Source organism: Rhea pennata, chromosome 2, assembly GCF_028389875.1.
Source record: "Rhea pennata isolate bPtePen1 chromosome 2, bPtePen1.pri, whole genome shotgun sequence".
In the NCBI taxonomy this organism is placed as follows: domain Eukaryota; kingdom Metazoa; phylum Chordata; class Aves; order Rheiformes; family Rheidae; genus Rhea; species Rhea pennata.
Genome location: NC_084664.1, coordinates 46,557,368 through 46,576,788, shown reverse-complemented (window position 1 = coordinate 46,576,788; position 19,421 = coordinate 46,557,368). Strand labels below are relative to the sequence as shown.

The window sequence follows — 19,421 nt, the reverse complement described above, 5'->3', positions numbered from 1 at the left end:
TATTTCATTCCTCTTCGCAGTACTTTTTTGTGTGTGTGTGTGTGACTTGTCTTAAATTTAGCCAATGCATATTGCTTCATTTTAGCAAATGTAATTTGTTTGTAATTATGAATACTATGTGTAATCTCCTAAAATACTTGAAGCTTAAAGATGTGCAGCATTTTATTGTGGGGAGAGTGTTAAGCAGAATATTAAAAACACTCGATAGCGTTGCAAAATAGATTGCTTAGGCAACGTTGAAAGTCTTGGAACAGATTGATATCCAAATGATGCAATTGTTAATAAAAATGCATGAACTTGCATGTTTTATGCGCTTGCAAAATGAGTTGTAATCTGTTGCGTGGTGGGAGATAATTCTCCAAACACTCAGAACTCACAGAAAAAAAAATTTTTTTTGATCCTACATTCCAGAACAGTCAGCTTTCTGGCATCAGGCTGCCAAAGTATTAAAGCACATCATGAATTTTAAGCACGTGAATAATCCTATTGAATTTCCAGGCCTATATGAGTTGGTGTGCTGGGCTCAAAATGCTCAGTACCTACTGGATTGAGGCCCTAAGTCAGCATAACAGAGATCAGCTGGTTGTCTGAGTTAATAGCATGTACTTGCTATAAATTAGAGCTCTTAAAAAAATAAATAAATAAATATAAAAAATTAGCCTGTAGTTTTCCTGTTTATCTCCCAGCTAAGCTATATGAAGAATGGGGCGTAACTAGCAAAATCGGTAATTGTTGTAGAGATGAATGTCTGTGATTTACATTAATAAATAAAATTGTAGCCATCCTTCAGCTTTAAACGTGCATCAAGTATTCTGTGCAGGCTGCAGAGAACAAGCCGCGGTGGCGCGGTGACCTTGGTGACCTTTTGTTAAAGGCTTGATGGATTAAAAAAATCTTATTAAATATGTTTCTTCATTAATGTATAAGAAGGTAGTTTTAAATAAATGATTTAATTCATTATTTACTATCAGCTCTAGATTTTTTTTTCTTTAGGCCTGAAGGAAAAAATACCTAATTCAGTCTCATTAAAATAAGTGGCATTTTTTAGAATTTTGTGCTTCATAGAGTAACATGTAAATGGTGAGAAGAGTTTATTCTTGTCCTTCAGAAAACAAGATGCTTTGAATAAAAATCTCCTTTAATAACCAATACCTACCTGTGAGAGGGAGGGGTAACGAAGTCCTGTCTTGGGAATGACTAGATCATTCTTCAGCTTTGGCTAATGCCTTGCTCTCAGACACTTCCATCTTGAATTGTTATGTATCCTTTTTCTCCATATAGATTGCAGTTACCTATTCTGATTTTTTTTCCCCACCTTTTAAAGCTATAAAAAATGTCAAACTATGATACTACCGTATTTTGTATTTCTATGGAATTGCAAATTCCCTAAATAATGCTGATCTTGAGAGTGTGGTAGTAACTCCAACTTGCATCTCAGTAGTACTTTACAGTTTTGACGGTAATTATCTCTGGCTCATCAACAGTTTTAAAACATGCATTTTTTATTTACAGATATATGGAGTCTGGGGGTCATCCTTTTTATGTTGGTGTGCGGACAGCCACCGTTTCAAGAAGCAAATGACAGTGAAACTCTGACCATGATAATGGACTGCAAATACACAGTGCCGCCGCATGTGTCAAAAGAATGTAAAGAGTAAGTAAAGTACTGAGAACTTGGAAGCATTCATGGAGATGGGCTCTCACTAACTGTGCGATTTCCCCTATCAGCCTGTGCAATATTCCTTACCTATTCATAGAACTTTGTCTCCTGCTTTTGCTCAGTTGTTAGTGTTCCTTACCACCAGGTTTCTTGGGTATTGCTGCTAATTATATCTTTATTCTCTGTATCTGTTCTTACTAAAGTTTAATTCCATGATATTTTTGGCAGTAGGTGTTCCCTGTGCATTTGTATGAGACTTTTTTCTCATTTTATGCAGCGTATCCTCCTTTTGTCTTTCTGAGTTGTCATTTCTTTTATAAAAGATTGGAGAAGCTGCTCGCCACTGACTGGCTTTGGCCAGCACTCTTGCTGCACAAGTTACCAGGTGTCGTAGAGCATTTCTTGTGTCAAGGATTAGAGACTAATTCTTTTAGATTTTTGCTCAAAACCCAAGAATAAGGCAGAAAGTTTTTGCTCATCACTTACAGAAATTGCAACTCCAAATCAACATTCTAGGCCTTCAAGAGAGAAAAATAATCTCCCTGCAAATACCATATGCCACTTGGGAATCATGACTCATTTTGATGTTTTTTTCCTGCAGTACTCACTGCAGCTTTTTCATTTTTTTGATATGTTCCAGTGTTTGCGATATGATGGAGCTAGGTTAATGAACAAGGTCTTTATTTAAAGGGTCATCCCTTTAAATATATATCTGAGTTGCATTACTTAGACTATTTCACCATTTTGGTAAGATTTCTGAATCAGCAGTAGAAAATTTTGACATTTGTCAATATGAAATGCCAGGTAGGTATACAAAGACTTCAAAAATGCTTCTGTTTGGAGCTCTGTCTAGGACTCTGTTATTTGAAAAATTGCTATTAATGCTCTCAACAGCTTGAATTGCAGGAAGAGGTTTTAAAAGAGAGGTCTTATTGGTAAATTCTATCAGAATAAATCTCTTCAGATGCTGCATACTGTGTTGGGGCAAGAAACTTCTGTTTTTCACATGCTTTCAGTTAATATGCTGGCTAGCACTAATTTGTTTAAAGGTTGAAGTAGTATAATCTGCTCTGTGCGCCACATTGCCGATGTGTGATCAGTTACTGAAGTCTGTCCTTTGGACTAGATTTTCTTAGGCAAAAGACTGAGAAGGTCTAAAACTTCCTGCTTTGAATAAAAGCATTCCTGGAGGTTTGAGATGCATAAGCAAGCTTATGGCTGGAGAGAAATGCTGAGCTTGTATATTTATGTTACTACAGGAGGAGTATAAAGAAGACAAAAAATCAGTTGTATATAGTTGATTCCATTTCTGTCAAAATTTTAAATATGGGAGCATTGTTTTTCTTCGCTTTTATTAACACAGCTTTTTCTTTTGGAAAAGACAGAGATTAGAGAGTGTACCTATGGCATCCTTTTTAAAATTATTTTACAAGAGTCTGCACTGACTTCCCTTTCTCCGTCCATAAACCTTTTCATTCTGAAAAGATTTGTTACCTTTGTTATTTGTGTTGCATAGTGCAGCTTGTAGTTGCGCAGTGTACTATAGTTAGTGAAATAATTAAAACATTCTGTCAAAACTGCAGAACTTATACGCTGCATTTTGGAGCAATAATATTCCATTGAAACCTTGGCACCAAAACTGAATATCCATGTTCTGTTTACTGTGCAAAGCAAAAAAACAAAACAAAAATCAAAACAAACCTTCAAAACGATCCCCCAAGAATTTATGACACACACTGAAACATCACATACAGTATGCTAATAGAGTTGTGCTTTGCTCATCAGGCTTTCTTTCTCTGTTTATTTTGGCAATTTGTGCACCTTCCTGCCTGTACTTGGAAACACTCAGCATCAGTTCATATGCAGGTTTGTCACTTCATAATCCTACACAGACCTTCTGCCCCCTGCCCTTCCCCCAGGTATGGCAGATCACTGTCCTGTGGTGGGTACTGAATAACCAAATGGCTGATAGCTATTTCATGATAAAATATTTCTACTCCTGCCATTGCATATTCTTGTTCACAACAGCAGTAATACTAAATGACATTTCTGTTACTGTACAGACCAGCTTGCAGGCCATCTGTGACAGCTGCCATATAATCCTATAGAAAATCAGCAAAACCACAAAATCAAGAATCTAGCATATTAAATGAAAATTACAGTGCTTATGATATTTACAGTTTTAGTAAGTAAATTATGTTTCCTTCAATCCTGCATTGTCATTTAGGATGTCTTTGAGAACAGAAAAATTCCCATCGCAGTGTTTTACTGCAGGGACTTCTAAAGATATGTATGATCTAACAAAAAACAGAAAATTTCTTTGGCTGTCTTTTAAACATGTTAGTGCATTTTGTTTATTTTTTATTCTATTATTGTTATATATGTGTTTTTGATGTGGTTTTTATTGTTTATTTTTTTTTATTCACAGCCTAATTACACGGATGTTACAGAGAGACCCAAAGCGAAGGGCATCTTTGGAAGAAATTGAAAACCACGCATGGCTTCAAGGAGTTGACCCATCTCCTGCGACCAAGTACAATATTCCTCTGGTTTCATATAAAAATCTGTCTGAGGAAGAACACAACAGTATAATACAGCGCATGGTTCTTGGCGACATAGCAGACCGAGATACAATAGTGGAGTAAGTTATCAGTTTTCTGTATGCAGTTTGTTTTGAGCATCTAATATATTTGAATGAAGAGCATCATGAAGACATGGGTGTTTCCATGTGTGTATACCAAATCCATTCCATTAACAAAATACTACAATTTTGCTCTGTGATGGGAAGAAATACTTAAGCATTAAATATTAAGCATGTATTAGGACTGTTTAAGTAGATACAACCTTAGAAAAAAAACTTTAAAATATTTTTTTGGAACAGTATTTGATTCTTGTGGTAACTTGTCATATTAAACAATTCTAACTGCTTTGAAATCCATGCTTTTTCTTATGCTGTGTATCTCTTCAAGAGTTGCATTTGGTGTCATGCATATATAGGGATGATAAATTCTTAGTTTTCCCTTAGTATACCTGAATCTTTGTAATTTAAAATATTATTCCTTTTATGTAAATAATGTAAAATAAGCATCATCATTGAGTGAGCTTGCTAGAAAGCTACAGTTTTTCCTAGAAGAGTAAAAACTAGAAGAAGCAATCTTAACATAGAAAAAAAAAATTAATACGTTACCATTTAAAAGAAATAAAAAGCAGTAGTCAAACTTTTTCAGCTTTTAGCTTTGTAACAGTTCTATCTTCTGTTAGAACATATGAATGATGTGTACTGACTTATAAATTTAACTTTATTGTAAACTTAATATGACAGTCGTAAAATAGTGTAGGTTTTTTCTCTTACTGTTTCATAAACAAGTATCCGTACTTCATGGATTTATGTGCCATTGGGAAAGCCTGTTATTGTTGCATAACATCAGTGAAATAGAATTTTATCACTTTTCAATAAAGAAAGAATTATTTAATTTCAAATGATATCCAAAAGATATCCTCACCTAGCCATAGAGAACTTGCTAGACTTGTTGGTTGATATTTTAATGAGGCCAAGAAATGCTTGTCAAAACATCAGCAATACACATTTCTGCTTTCAGGTGCTTTTCCTGCTATGAAAAATATAGTGAGTTGTGAGAGCTGCACGTCCAGTTTTAGAAAGCCCTTGATGTAGGGCTTGTTTCATGTTTTTGTGCTTTCCCTAGGGCACTGGAAACTAACAAATACAATCACATCACTGCTACTTACTTCTTACTAGCTGAAAGGATTTTGAGAGAAAAACAAGAGAAAGAAATTCAGACCAGATCTGCAAGCCCTAGCAACATCAAAGCCCAGTTCAGGTGAGAATTTAAATGTCAATCTTTTTGTTGTTGTGTTTTGTTTTTAACATGGCTTAATGAGATGACTATTGAATTGCTCAGATACTGCCTTTTAAAAATAGTAAAATGATTATTCATTGCTAGTTCTAAGTGTCTTAGAAGTGCTGTGAACATTTCAGAAACTGTTCAGAAATTGGTTACCAGTAATGTTTTCAATCCCTATTGTTTTCAGGAAATGACTAATCAATTTGAAGTTTGTACCTGAAGTAGTAAATTTTCACACCTGGTAGGAAAGGGCTTGTTCATTGATCTTCAGTTCTTCATTAAAATTGCCTATGTGGCAAAAATTAGTTTCATAATTCCCTAAATGTATTGATGAGAAATCAGTCATATATGAGAAATGAGACACTGACTTTTATATTAAGATTTAGTTGTTAGCTTTGATTTTAATGTGCTTGAACATTCCCTAAATCAAGCTTGGAGCAAGCATCTTTAAGTTATGGTTTTTTTCCTTTTAAGATAGGTTAATATGCCTGTTGTCTAAGGAAGACTATTCAAATAATGACTTTAATTTGTTTCATTTACTTTGAACTGACTTCTGGTAGTTAAAAGCATGTTACAGTAGAAGCTGAAGTCGGATTTTTAGTTTGACCAAAACATTATTAAAAGGCCCTATAACAAAGTTCCTGAAACATACAAAGCGTTAACTTGTCACGAGCAATAAGGCGGGGAGGGGGGTGCTGGCATGTAGCTCTCATGGACATGTTCACCCACGCTGTTCGCTCTGCAGCCAGATATCAAAACATCACGTGCTCTCAGTTACAACAGTATATGCTTAAAACCAAAAGCTAGAAGTTGAAGGGTTTCTACCTGCATGTTGATATTGGAGGAGAAATTCTGAGGAGTTATTTTTCTTAGTTCTTGTTTTAAATTTGCTGACTTAGAGTATGACTAGTTTTCTGAATAGGGCTCTGGTGGTGTAGAGAAAAATCTTCATTGCTCAGTGTTGACTGTAGCTTTCATGAAGATTGTGGAGGTTGTGCTGAGGCATTTCCGCCAATTTTATTTTTTCTTTGTCCTCTAACCTCCACTGTCTCCAAAAGAACTTGCCTTTTAAGCTTTGGTATAATATTGGTTGATGGTGACTGATATCTCAGTGAGAGGATGGAATATCAGGCACTTGTGCTGATGGTTAGAGTTAATGCCTGTCTTCAGTTTTGTTAATTCATCTTTAGAGTCTAGCAGAGAAAAAGATGAAATAGCATCTTCATCCTAAAGATTTCTTTGTGTATGTTTTGTGCAAAATCATATGTGGAGACACTTAACAGGAAGGATAGGAGGGACATAAATGTTGTACGCCCATATTTTCTCTGGTCTAATTGATAAAGTGAGGTATTATTATTACAAATTCAATCCACAAAATATGAACACTTGTTATAAATTAAGTGCAAGCATTTTTTGAAAAATCTGGTTTTTTTTGCATTTGGATTTTGCATTTGGAAAATCTTGAATTTGGAATAGATCATCTCTCATGACCATTACTTGAGATTTTAACTGAAGGTTTGGAGGTTTTCAGTGGCTTCTGAATACCATTCAGCTTGCTTAATAATTTTTTGTTGTTTCTTTTTGAATTGTACAAGTTACCAGCATCTGTTTCATCTCAAGATGTTGTTGTCCCCTGTTTTGTGTTGTAGAGTAGACTTTGAAAATTTGTTGCTGAATTTAAAGGTTATTTACTCAGTGGTCATTTCTGTAGGAAACTTGCTTACATTGCATAGTTATCAGTAATTTTAGGAAGTTATTGTTGTAGGCAGCAAAATGTTTTAATCTACATAAACCTAAATGATCTGGAGCTTGGTATTACAAAACTTCCCTTTTCTAGAGTAATACTATAGCCTTTCACTATGCATGCATCATCCTCTTACTTTATGTATATCAATCTCTTCTAAAATATATCCAGGCAGAGTATCGAGTGTGTCTGATTAGAAGAAGTTGTTACTATACATGAAAATTTTGAGATTACCTTCAAATGAAAGTTCTAAAAATTTTCTAAATCTATAAAATCCTTTTAAATTTGGGTTTTTTTCCACATCACTGTCACAATTTTAGTAAACCAGCTGCTTCAGATAAGAGGAACTATACAACAAACAAGCTTACTGAATCTGAATCCTGATATGAATTTGTAATGCTTAATGGAGTAGTTAAAACCTGTGTTGCTTGTATGAGTTTTCTTTCTATGACAAGCACATCTGCATATGTAGAGGAATACTTAAACATAACAGTCCCAAGTAGCTTTGAAACTGTTTCAGTCCTAGACTTCGTGATCTAAATTCGAAGTGTTTATCATAGAATCACAGAAACAGTAAGGTTGGAAGGGACCTCTGGAGATCATCTAGGCCAACCTCCCTGCTCAGCAAGGTCACCTAGAGTGTGTTAGACAGGGTTGCATCCAGGCGGGCCTTGAAGATATCCAGAGAAGGAGACTCCACAACCTCTCTGGGCAACCTGGTCCAGGGCTCCGTCACTCTCACAGGGAAGAAATTCCCCCTCACGTGCAGGCAGAACTTCCTGTGCTTCAACTTCTGCCCATTGCCTCTTGTCCTGTCACATGGGACAACTGAAAAGAGTTTGTCCCCATCCCCTTGACACCCTCCCTTCAGGTACTTGTACACATTGATAAGATCCCTCCTCAGGCTTCTCTTCCCCAGGCTAAACAGGCCCAGCTCTTGCCGTCGTTCCTCCTAGGGCAGGTGCTCCAGCCCTCTGATCGTCTTTGTAGCCCTACACTGGACTCTCTCCAGTATCTCCATGTCTCTCTTGCACTGAGGAGCCCACAACTGGACACAGTACTCGAGATGAGGCCTCCCCAGGGCTGAGTAGAGGGGCAGGATCACCTCCCTCCAACTGCTGCCAACACTCTTCCTAATGCAGCCCAGGAGGCCATTGACCTTCCTGGCCACAAGGGCACATTGCTGGCTCATGGTAAACTTGTCATTCACCAGCATTCCCAGGTCCTTCTCTGCAGAGCTGCTCTCCAGCAGGTCAGCCCCTGGCCTGTACTGTTGCATGGGGTTATTCCTCCCTAGGTGCAGGACCCTGCACTTGCCCTTGTTGAACCTCATGAGGTTCCTCTCTGTCCAACTCTTCAGCCTGTCCAGGTCTCTCTCTGAATGGCAGCACAGCCCTCTTGTGTCTCAGCCACTCCTCCCAGCTTGGTATCATCAGCAAACTTGCTGAGGAGGCACTCTGTCCCCTCATCCGGGTCATTGATGAAAAAGTTGAACAGGATGGGACCCAGTACTGAGCCCTGGGGGATGCCACTAGCCACAGGCCTCCAACTAGACTCCACACCACTGATGACGACCCTCTGAGCTCTGCCTTTCAGCCAGTTCTCAATCCACCTCACTGTCCACTCATCTAACCCACACTTCTGATCTTACCTAGGAGGATGTTATGGGAGACAGTGCCCAAAGTCTTGCTGAAGTCAAAGTACACAATGTCCACTGCTCTGCCCTCATCTACCCAGCCAGTCATTCCATCAGAGAAGGTGATCAGATTGGTTAAGCAGGATTTCCCTTTGGTGAATCCATGCTGGCTACTCCTGATCACCTTCTTTTCCTCCATATGTCTGGAGATGACATCCAGAATGAGCTGTTCCATCACCTTTCCAGGGATGGAGGTGAGGCTGACTGCCCTGTGGTTGCCTATGTCCTCCTTTTTGCCCTTCTTGAAGACTGGAGTGACATTGGCTTTCTTCCAGTCCTCAGGCACGTCTCCAGTTCTCCAGGACCTTTCAAAGATGATGGAGAGTGGCCTGGCAACAACATCTGCCAACTCCCTCAGTACCCATGGGTGCATCCCATCTGGGCCCATGGATTTGTGGACATCTAGCCTGCCCAGAAGGTCTCTAATCCGTATCCTCCTCAACCAAAGGAAAGTCTTCCTTTCTCCAGACTTTCTCCCTCATGTCCAGGCTCCAGGATTCTTGAGGGCTGCCCTTAGCAGTGAAGACTGAAGCAAAGGAGGCATTCAGCAATTCTGCCTTCTCTGTATTCCTTGTCACCAGGGCCCCCGCCCCATTCAGTAGTGGGCCCACATTTTCCCTAGTCCTCCTCTTGCTGCTGATGTATCTGAAGAAACCCTTCCTGTTGTCCTTGACATCCCTTGCCAGACCCAATTCCAGCTGGGCCTTAGCCTTCCTCGCAGCATCTCTACATACTCTGACTGCATTCCTATAATTCTCCCAAGTAGCCTGTCCCCTCTTCCACATTCTGTGTATTTACTTCTTCTGTCTGAATTTGGCCAGGAGCTCCTTGCTCACCCATGCAGGTCTCCTGCCCCCTTTGCTGCACTTCTTACTCATAGGGATGCACCGCTCTTGGGCTTGGAGGAAGTGATGTTTGGATACTAGCCAGCTCTCCTGGACCCCCCTTCCTTCTAGGGCTTTAACCCATGAGATTCTTCCAATTAGGTCTCCGACGAGCCCAAAGTCCGCTCCCCTGAAGTCCAGGGTTGCAATCCTGCTTGTTGCCTTATTTCTTTCCTGCAGGATCCTGAACTCCACCATCTCGTGGTCATTGGTCACTGGTTTATCTAGATTGGTCTTATGGAAAAAGACAACAAAGTGATGCATTACTTGAAAGTTTAGAAGATTAACCTGGAGCTTCCTTTCTCCCCAACCCTTCCCTCTGGCCTATTGGAAATAATAGGAAATAAAGTGTATTTACACTTTATTGTAACAACCACAGAACTTGGCTTTTAACGGTGCTTACAGTGTTAAAGCACTGTATATTGTTGAAATGTTTAGATCTTCATTTCTGCCACTTTCCTAGATAAGTTTCTAATTAAAGTCCTGTGTGTTAACCACTGACAGTTGCTTGTGTTTAAAATACTCTATTTAGCACAGGTCATCAGTAGGTCACTGGTTCCCAGCATTTCTAGAGTCAACTGGGGCCTAAGGGAGGCAGCCAGTGTGAAACACGAGGAGGGACCACGGGCCAAGGCTCTGCTTCTTGTCTGGATAGCTGGGTCAGAGCTGCCAGCTCAGTGGCCTCCCTCGAGGCTGAGCCGCTCCCTGGAGTGGAGCTGGTGGGGGCAGCCCAGTGCCAGGCAAGGAGCCAGCGCTGGGGGCATCGGCTACGGGCACCCGCAGACCTGCTGGCGGCTCCGTGGCACAACTCAGACCCTACTGTTGCAGCCATCCGTGCAGCTTTGCATAGCCAGAACGGAAGCTGGCAGTCCAAAATAAAGCCTGCCTGTTAGGCTGGGGGAGTTTAATGTTGACTTTATTAAAATACTCCTCTTCAAATTTGATGTCACTGCAAAGATAGTTGTGAACTGTGTTGCCCACAGACAGGCATCTCACACCTCAGGATCCTTTTCTGTCCAGCAGTTACAGAAGAGGGAGCCTTGAGCAAATGCAGGAGCTTCAGTTAAGCGTTTGAAATTAAGTAGAATCATTTAGAAGTAGAAACATTTAGAATAAAAGCAGCAAACAAGTGTCCAAGCATCCCTTGTTTCTTCAGCTTAACGTTTTAATACAGCAGAGTTCAGGGAGTTTGGATGATCCTCTGTGGGGGCAGGCTGTGCAAGCGAATGCCCAGGGTCACACTCCCCGAGCGTGCAACACTGGCTGCTTCCCCGCCTGTGTTCCTGCTACGCCTTGGTTCTACACGGGGCAGAGTTGTGCTGTCCTCCCACCACTCCCACTTTTTTTATTTTTTGGCACACTCTCAAAATATGTCTGGGAATATCTTGCAATACGCTATCTGTATGTGAATGGAAACCTCTTACAGTTGTTAACTTCCCTTCTGTGACAGCTTTTCATACAGTATGTTAGAATGTTTTAGTTATGCAATTGGCAAACTTTTTTTAACTTAAAGGTAATTCTTAATTTGAATGGTTAGAAGAATTTTCTTGTTCTGTACATGAAATGCAGAGGTTACGCTGAGTGAAGCAGTTGAGGAATCTTCACACCTTTGAGGGTTGGTTTATTTTTCATTGGATTAGACTTTGAATATACAGATGCAGAGGTAAGACACTGAGAGGCTTTTTGTTGTTAATTCATTCTGTGTGCATTTGGGGAAAAAAAGTACAGTATATTTCAGGATTTAAAGTAAAATATATAACATTACATATCTGCTTAGATAGTGAAGATAAGGCATCAGCTGCTAATTGACTAAAGACTGATTTAGTCTCAAGGGTGACTTTTTTCGCTATATTTTGATTTAAGGCTAATGTAGTATATGCAGTCATATATGTTAAACTTTCGTTTACATTTTAAATTTGCCTTTTAAGTGTCATTCTTCAGCAATTTGAGTCCTGAATTCATGTGACTGTATTTTAGTTGCTCAGTTAAGTCAAATAGATGTAAGAGATACATGGTTTCAATTCACGTGCTTTAAATTAAAGGTGATTTTGTAAAACAGAACTTAGTCTGAATGAGACATACTGAAAATTGGAGAACCTTGCTTCTGACTCAACTTGTCAGTCTCATTCATGTGCTAATTCTAATCTGATTTTTTGTACTAAGAATACTGGAAAAAATAATTAAAGCTTCAGATTAAAAGTAGTTTGCAATTCTATTTATTTAGATTGTGTTTGAATCACTTGCATACCTCATATCTTTCTGTAAACATTAGCTCTAATCCTCCTTTGGGTATTTAAGACACAGAAAACTATTTAAAGATTTTTATTGCTTAATTAGTTTTCTGAGCATGGTGAAAGTGTTTTTTTATTATTTTTTTAATTTCATTTGACAGCAACTGACAGAACTTATAAACCATGTTTTTGTATATACAACTTGCCTTTCAAGTAACGGCATTTGAAAAGGCATGCAGGTTCTTTGAAAATGCTTCCTTCTTCACAAATACAAAACATTGCTATTTACAAATATGCCACTCTGCAAGCCAGTCTGTGGTACTATTTATTTTCCTTTTGTGCAGATCTTACATTTCCTGATATCTTAAATGCTCACCATGATCTAATTTTTCTTTTATCCTTTATACTTGTTTATGTAGGCAGTCATGGCCAACAAAAATTGATGTACCCCAAGATCTGGAGGATGACCTTACAGCTTCTCCTCTCTCCCATGCAACTGTTCCTCAGTCTCCAGCTCGCACAGCTGAAAATGTTCTCAATGGTCACAGAAGCAAAGCACTTGGTGATCCAGGAAAGAAAGAGGATATCCCTGAGTTAGCTGGACCGGCACTGTCGGTAGTTCCATCAGTGAGCTTAAAACCCACGACAAGTGGCCGAAAGTGCTTGTTCAGGGTTGAAGAAGATGAAGAGGAGGATGAAGAAGAAAAGAAACCTATTTCTCTTTCTACTCAAGTTGTTCTGCGCCGTAAGCCTTCAGTTACAAACCGTCTTACTTCAAGAAAGAGTGCACCAGTCCTCAATCAAATCTTTGAGGAGGGCGAGTCAGATGATGAGTTTGACATGGATGAGAACTTACCCCCGAAGCTCAGCAGGTTAAAAATGAACATTGCTTCGCCTAGCACAGTGCATAAGCGCTATCACAGGAGGAAAAGCCAGGGACGGGGCTCAAGTTGCAGTAGCTCAGAAACGAGTGACGATGACTCAGAAAGTAGGAGACGCCTAGATAAAGATAGTGGGTTTACTTACTCCTGGCACAGACGGGATAGTAGCGAAGGGCCACCTGGCAGCCAAGGAGACGGTGGTGGACAAAGCAAACCAAGTAACGGAAACGGAGGGGTGGACAAAACAAGCCCGAGCGATAACAACAAAGGTGGGGGAAGTCCCTCTAGTGGCTCCAGTGGCGGCACCAACAACACTTCAGGTTCCACTCGTAGGTGTGCTGGATCTGGAAACTCAATGCAATTATCATCGAAAAGCGCAGGGGAACTGGTTGAAAGCCTCAAGCTGATGAGCCTTTGCTTGGGTTCACAGATTCATGGCAGTACTAAATACATTATTGATCCTCAAAACAATCTCTCATTTTCCAGTGTAAAAGTGCAGGAGAAATCAACATGGAAAATGTGTATAAGTTCCAGTGGAAGTGCAAACCCGGCTTCATCACTGGGCAACCTAAAATTCTTTTCTGACCAAATGTCAGACACAGCAAACGAATTGGAACGGATAAAGAGCAGGAACTTGAAAAATAATGTGCTACAACTACCTCTCTGTGAAAAGACAATATCTGTGAATATTCAGCGGAACCCGAAGGAGGGCCTGCTGTGTACCTCCAATCAAACCAGTTGTTGTCATGTCATTTGACAATGACCTGACTTTAATAGCTCAATCTACTTGACAACATCATTCTTCCTGTTCAGAGCTGTGAACGTCACTGAACTCCCTTTTGTTGTCTTAATATTTTTAAGTGGGCTTTGAGCAGTTATTTATTACACTTTAATTTTGTGTTTGCTTGATGGTATGACAATGCATGGTCTTTGCATGCTGCTAGCCAATATGTTTTTCTTTCCCAACAGAGCAGACTATTTTATTGTGTAATTTTTACATTTATAATTTTACTATGGAAGATCTGGACTAAATTGAGGATCTGGATCCTAATGTAAATGGAGCACTTAGAATTTTCATGTTCTGCACTTAAACTAGAGTGAGAGAAGCTTTTGTTTGCTTGTGAAATGTTAATTCTTGTTCTGACCTTCTGTGATATCTAAAATATGTGATATGTGGCATACTTCTATGTGTCTGAAACAGAACCAAAGCAATAATGTTTTGATGCTGAAAACTCTTCAGGGAGCTTTCAGATGTTCCAAGGCTTGTACAAAGCAAAGATGCACTGAAATTTAGTGATCTTGAAATATGATTTTTAAACCCACACCTATTTGTCTTAAGCTATGATGTGGATGAAGTTGTGGCTCAAAAATAAAACTGAAAAGATCTTGTTTTGTTAGAGGCCATTTTTTTTTCCTAAAAAGCAAGTAGATTTGTAAGGCAGCTTTTTCCCATAGAAATATGTTAATATTACAAGCAGACAATCTTCTTTTTTTTAATATAACAAAGATAAATTATTAAGTCTACTTCTGAGTTTTTGCATTCTAAATGAAAATAAAGTATTTGTATAAATTACTTTGGTTATAGTATATCACAACACTTACCTTAGTATTTTAGCTTTTTTTCCCTATACTGTTCCCCCACACTCCAAGTTTTCAAAAGGCAATAAGGGACGAAAAACTTCTAGATAATTGGATGCAAATTGAAAATGCTATTGTCATATACATTTTTCTCATTATTAAATTTGATTCTTTTAAAGACTTAAAATACTGCCGTTTCCCATACGTACACCATTTATTTTCCCTCAGTAATCCATGTTTTCTCATAAAAATCAATTAAAAACAGCATGTAAATATTTATTCTACAGCTATTAGCTTTTCTACTTGGTTTCCCATTGCCATGGTAAGGTCTTGATTTAGAGTATTTCTGTACAAAAGGATACTTTTGACCAGATGAATTAACTTTTATGGAATTTTATTATCTAGAATAAAATATATTGCAGATTCCTAATTTTGGGAAAGGCAAGAATGTTTTATTTTTTCATGCTGTGCACTGGGTCTTCTAAGCAATGCTAGTAAAACTGGTGGTATTATGTAGCAGCGCCCTGGCCAGACATTGAATGTCTGAGAGGAGTTTACATTGTTTAGCATCTCGTAACACTTGCAAAATGGTCAAATACAATGCATTTCAGGTCCACTGTAGAGTGAGTAGAGCACCAAAGAACTGCATTATGTTTAGTCATAATTTCTACAGTTCACAATAGCTCTTCTTGATTAGTAAAAGACTTTACTAAGAGAGTCTAAATTGCATGGGACATTCTCACTGTCTAGCCTAGCTAGGGATGTTACATTCTGCATCCTAAATAAAGGAAAAGATAAGCATTTTACTTATTTTAAGTTTTAAGACACAGTTTAGTCAGTGTGGTATTTATAACTCGAAAGCTTCAAGAATAGATGTGTGGGTGAAGCCATAGAACATATTTGCTTGAAATTTTTGAGCAGGGATCTTATAAAGGGCCAGAAATCAGATGTGTGGTTCACAGACAGTGAGCGTAACATCGAAGTCAGAGAGAAGTTTATAAAGGGCATTGGCAATAAACTTATTTGTTGCAGCTTTTTTTCAAGTATTGTAAATACTATTTCCTGATATTATGTACAGCCTTGGAATGGCACCTTTTAACTAACCCCAGGTGTATTTTGTTTCCAATGTTTTTATATACAAATGTATATATGGTGCTCACTTTAGAACAGCAGTGTTGACCATTTATGCTGCATAGTTGTATTATAGCCTTATTAGTTGTGTATGGTTGGTTGAACCTTTGGGTGTACAAATGTTAGTTTGAGTGGTGTCCTTCATCCATTCATTGGTAGGTGAATGATTGTGCATGTGGTGTATGTTGTATTATGTTGTCATGTAGAAGGAAGGGCGAGAATAACCACTACATTACGATAATATTGGACCAAACTATTTAGAGCAAGTAAACAGTTTCTTGTACCCCTTAACGTGTCTTTAAAAGTTGCATATAGTTGCAGTAGCGTATAAATTATTGTGCAAAAACAATTAGTCTTGTATTTTTCTGTATGTGTGTATATATATATATATATATATATATATAAAAAATAATGTACTTCTAGCAACTTCGTCTGTATTTAAGATGTGACAATCTTGACACAGAATTTTAAGAGTAGCAGTATAAATAAGCAGAATTAATGAACAGAACAGAAATAGAAAATTTCTCACTAAGAAAGAATCCATGTGTGCGTGTTAAGAGGGTACAGAAATATCAGCTGGTCATATTGCTTCCAGCAGTGTTTGGCTTTTTCATTGTATAAACATTCATAGTGTGCGACAGAAATGGAAAATCCAGTTAATAAAAGTGGTATCTTGATTGATGCATAACCTATGATTTGCATGTCAGTACAGTTTGTTACTCCCGGTGTTCCTTGCGCAGTGTGAGAGTGGCACAGACTCGTAGCCGAGTGCCCCGCTGGAGCACGGCGGCGATCAGAACTTCCAAAGCCCCATTTGCTGAGAACGAATTCTCTGTTCTGCGAGCGTTTAGTAGTCAATGCTGAACATCACTGTTCTCATAAAATAACAATTTTTTATAAATTAACAAAATAGAAGAACTGCAAGCTTAGCTGTTCTGAAGCAATACAGTTTGTGTATGGATGCAAGTTAATTTGCAAACTTTAAGTCAACTCAGCACTATTCTGGTACATAGATCAGTTTGCTCATTTTGATTTAAAAGTTGTCGTGGTTGGCACCTGCTAAAATACCTTTTTGTTTAATGTTGGATAAAGGTGCTTTACTCTTCTCAGGTTTTTCTCAGCGCTCACAGTGATTGGTCATGTGCCAGTTTTGTCCAGTCCGTGTAGGTGATGCGTAAAAGGACGTAAACCTGTCCACTGAACAGGTAGCTCCTGGAAGTTCCACCAGTGCAGATGGAACATTCTTAATGCAAGCCTAACCCAGTGCTGTACTTCTGCAATGTCAAGTGGTTGTACGGGAAAAAGGATGTTAACATCAGCACTGATGCACAGCTGAAGTGAGCAGCAAAGCACGCGGACTCTGTACACTAAAAGATGGACAACCTTAAGGCAAACCCATTTACATCTTTACCAAAGATGTAAAACCACAGTTTAAGGCATACCTTTATCTGAATGCACGCTACTGTCCTGTTACTACTGTTAAGTGTGATGCTTCTTATTTAATGCAACTGCTTCACAGTGTGTGTTCCTACAACTGTGCCCCACACCGCACTGTTTAGACTGCCATGTGTTGGAAAACATCTGCTGCTGAAGATGTTGTCTAAGATGAAGTACTTCAGTGCAGAACCTAGAGAACAACCAGACTACATCAGCTCAGATCTGTGCACATGCTGCCACTGCCCCCACTTACAAAGTTACTGGCACGACTATTCCTTAAAATAGCAAAAATGCATTAATCTCGTAGATGTGTGTTATTTCACAGTACTGTGAAGAGCATTTCAAGTGGGGAAGAGCAGTAGCAGAGCCAGTACCAAAGCCAGTGTTTTTGAAGCATCAGCTGCCAAGCGTGTTTCATGGTAACATGCACTAGGCTGGCAGATAGCAGTGCGTGGCCAAGCCCCATACCATGCAGTGTTCTACCCTTACCTGCATGTGTCACTGTGCAAATGTGACCTCATGGGAGATGTATAGGGCGCCCAGACTCCCCATTGCAGAAAGCTCTGCCTCTACTGCTTTTCTGAAAAGGACTTTGTATTCCCGCCATTCAAGATCTTCAGTGCAATGATGGAGTAAGTGCGAATTGTCAGGTTAAACCAAGCAAATGACCTGTAGCTGGAGCAGTTCTCAGCAACTGAGTCAGGGGCCTTCTGCAATTTCAGCCTATAATTTATCTGCTCACTAAGCATAAACCATAACCAATCAGAGACTGTATGGATACATGGTACTTAGCACATTTATAAGGATCAATGGTATTTAACAAAAGTTAATCATACGCAAGTCATTTTATAATTGGTTACAGATGTGAAGCCTTCCTTACCTACAGGTTGTTGCAGCTCTCAGACCTTGCCATTGCTGCTGAACTTTTAACTCTGGTTAACACAAAATGCAATAGCTGCAATACTATGAGGTGGATTGAGAACTGGCTGAAAGGCAGAGCTCAGAGGGTCGTCATCAGTGGTGTGGAGTCTAGTTGGAGGCCTGTGGCTAGTGGCATCCCCCAGGGCTCAGTACTGGGTCCGGTCCTGTTCAACTTTTTCATCAATGACCTGGATGAGGGACAGAGTGCCTCCTCAGCAAGTCTGCTGATGATACCAAACTGGGAGGAGTGGCTGAGACACCTGAGGGCTGTGCTGTCATTCAGAGAGAGACCTGGACAGGCTGAAGAGTTGGACAGAGAGGAACCTCATGAGGTTCAACAAGCGCAAGTGCAGGGTCTTGCACCTAGAGCGGAATAACACCATGCACCAGTACAAGCTGGGGGCCGACCTTCTGGAGAGCAGCTCTGCAGAGAAGGACCTGGGAGTGCTGGTGGATGACAAGTTGACCATGAGCCAGCAATGTGCCCTTGTGGCCAGGAAGGCCGATGGTCTTCTGGGGTGCATTAGGAAGAGTGTTGGCAGCAGGTGGAGGGAGGTGATCCTGCCCCTCTACTCAGCCCTGGTGAGGCCTCATCTCGAGTACTGTGTCCAGTTCTGGGCTTCCCAGTGCAAGAGAGACACGGAGCTACTGGAGAGAGTCCAGTGTAGGTCTACGAGGATGCTCGGAGGGCTGGAGCACCTGCCCTATGAGGAACGGCTGCGAGAGCTGGGCCTCTTCAGCCTGGGGAAGAGAAGCCTGAGGGGGGATCTTACCAATGTGTACCTGAAGGGAGGGTGTCAAGGGGACGGGGACAAACTCTTTTCAGTTGTCCCATGTGACAGGACAAGAGGCAATGGGCAGAAGTTGAAGCACAGGAAGTTCCACCTGACGGTGAGGGGGAATTTCTTCCCTGTGAGAGTGACAGAGCCCTGGACCAGGTTGCCCAGAGAGGTTGTGGAGTCTCCTTCTCTGGATATCTTCAAGGCCTGCCTGGATGCAACCCTGTCTAACATGCTCTAGGTGACCCTCTTTGACCCCCGGGGGGAGGAGGGGTTGGCCTAGATGATCTCCAGCTCTTCCAACCTTACCAATTCTGTGAGTCTGTGAAAGCAGGAGGCAGTAGCCAGCTGTCAGGGAACTTTTTTTTTTTTTTTTTTTTTTTTTTTTTCTTCTTCTTTCGGGGGGGGGGGGGGGTGAGATCAGACCTCAAAGAGAAAAGAAAGCACAACAGCAATCATCTCCCACTGCCCTCCTGTTTCAGGAGTCTATAGCTTGTCTTACTGGCTTAATTAGGACATGCAGGCTAGCCTTTTCATGATTTTTTTTTTTTAATTTATTACCAAAAAAAAAAAAAAAAAAAAAAAAAAGCATGCTAGCTAATTATGGTGAATACCC

General features: G+C 39.9%; 1 protein-coding gene across 2 annotated transcripts in view; it reads left to right on the top strand.

The window, feature by feature from the left end:
* Window positions 1-16,360, top strand: part of SNRK (SNF related kinase) — a 45,518-nt gene extending 29,158 nt beyond the window's left edge. For both annotated transcript variants that reach the window (XM_062569389.1, XM_062569388.1), the window contains exons 4-7: window positions 1,513-1,654; window positions 4,089-4,301; window positions 5,365-5,499; window positions 12,498-16,360. In XM_062569389.1, the coding sequence (XP_062425373.1) occupies window positions 1,513-1,654; window positions 4,089-4,301; window positions 5,365-5,499; window positions 12,498-13,716 (1,709 nt within the window). In that variant the 3' untranslated portion in view covers window positions 13,717-16,360. The remainder of the gene's footprint in view (window positions 1-1,512; window positions 1,655-4,088; window positions 4,302-5,364; window positions 5,500-12,497) is intronic.
* Window positions 16,361-19,421: the final 3,061 nt, after the last annotated feature.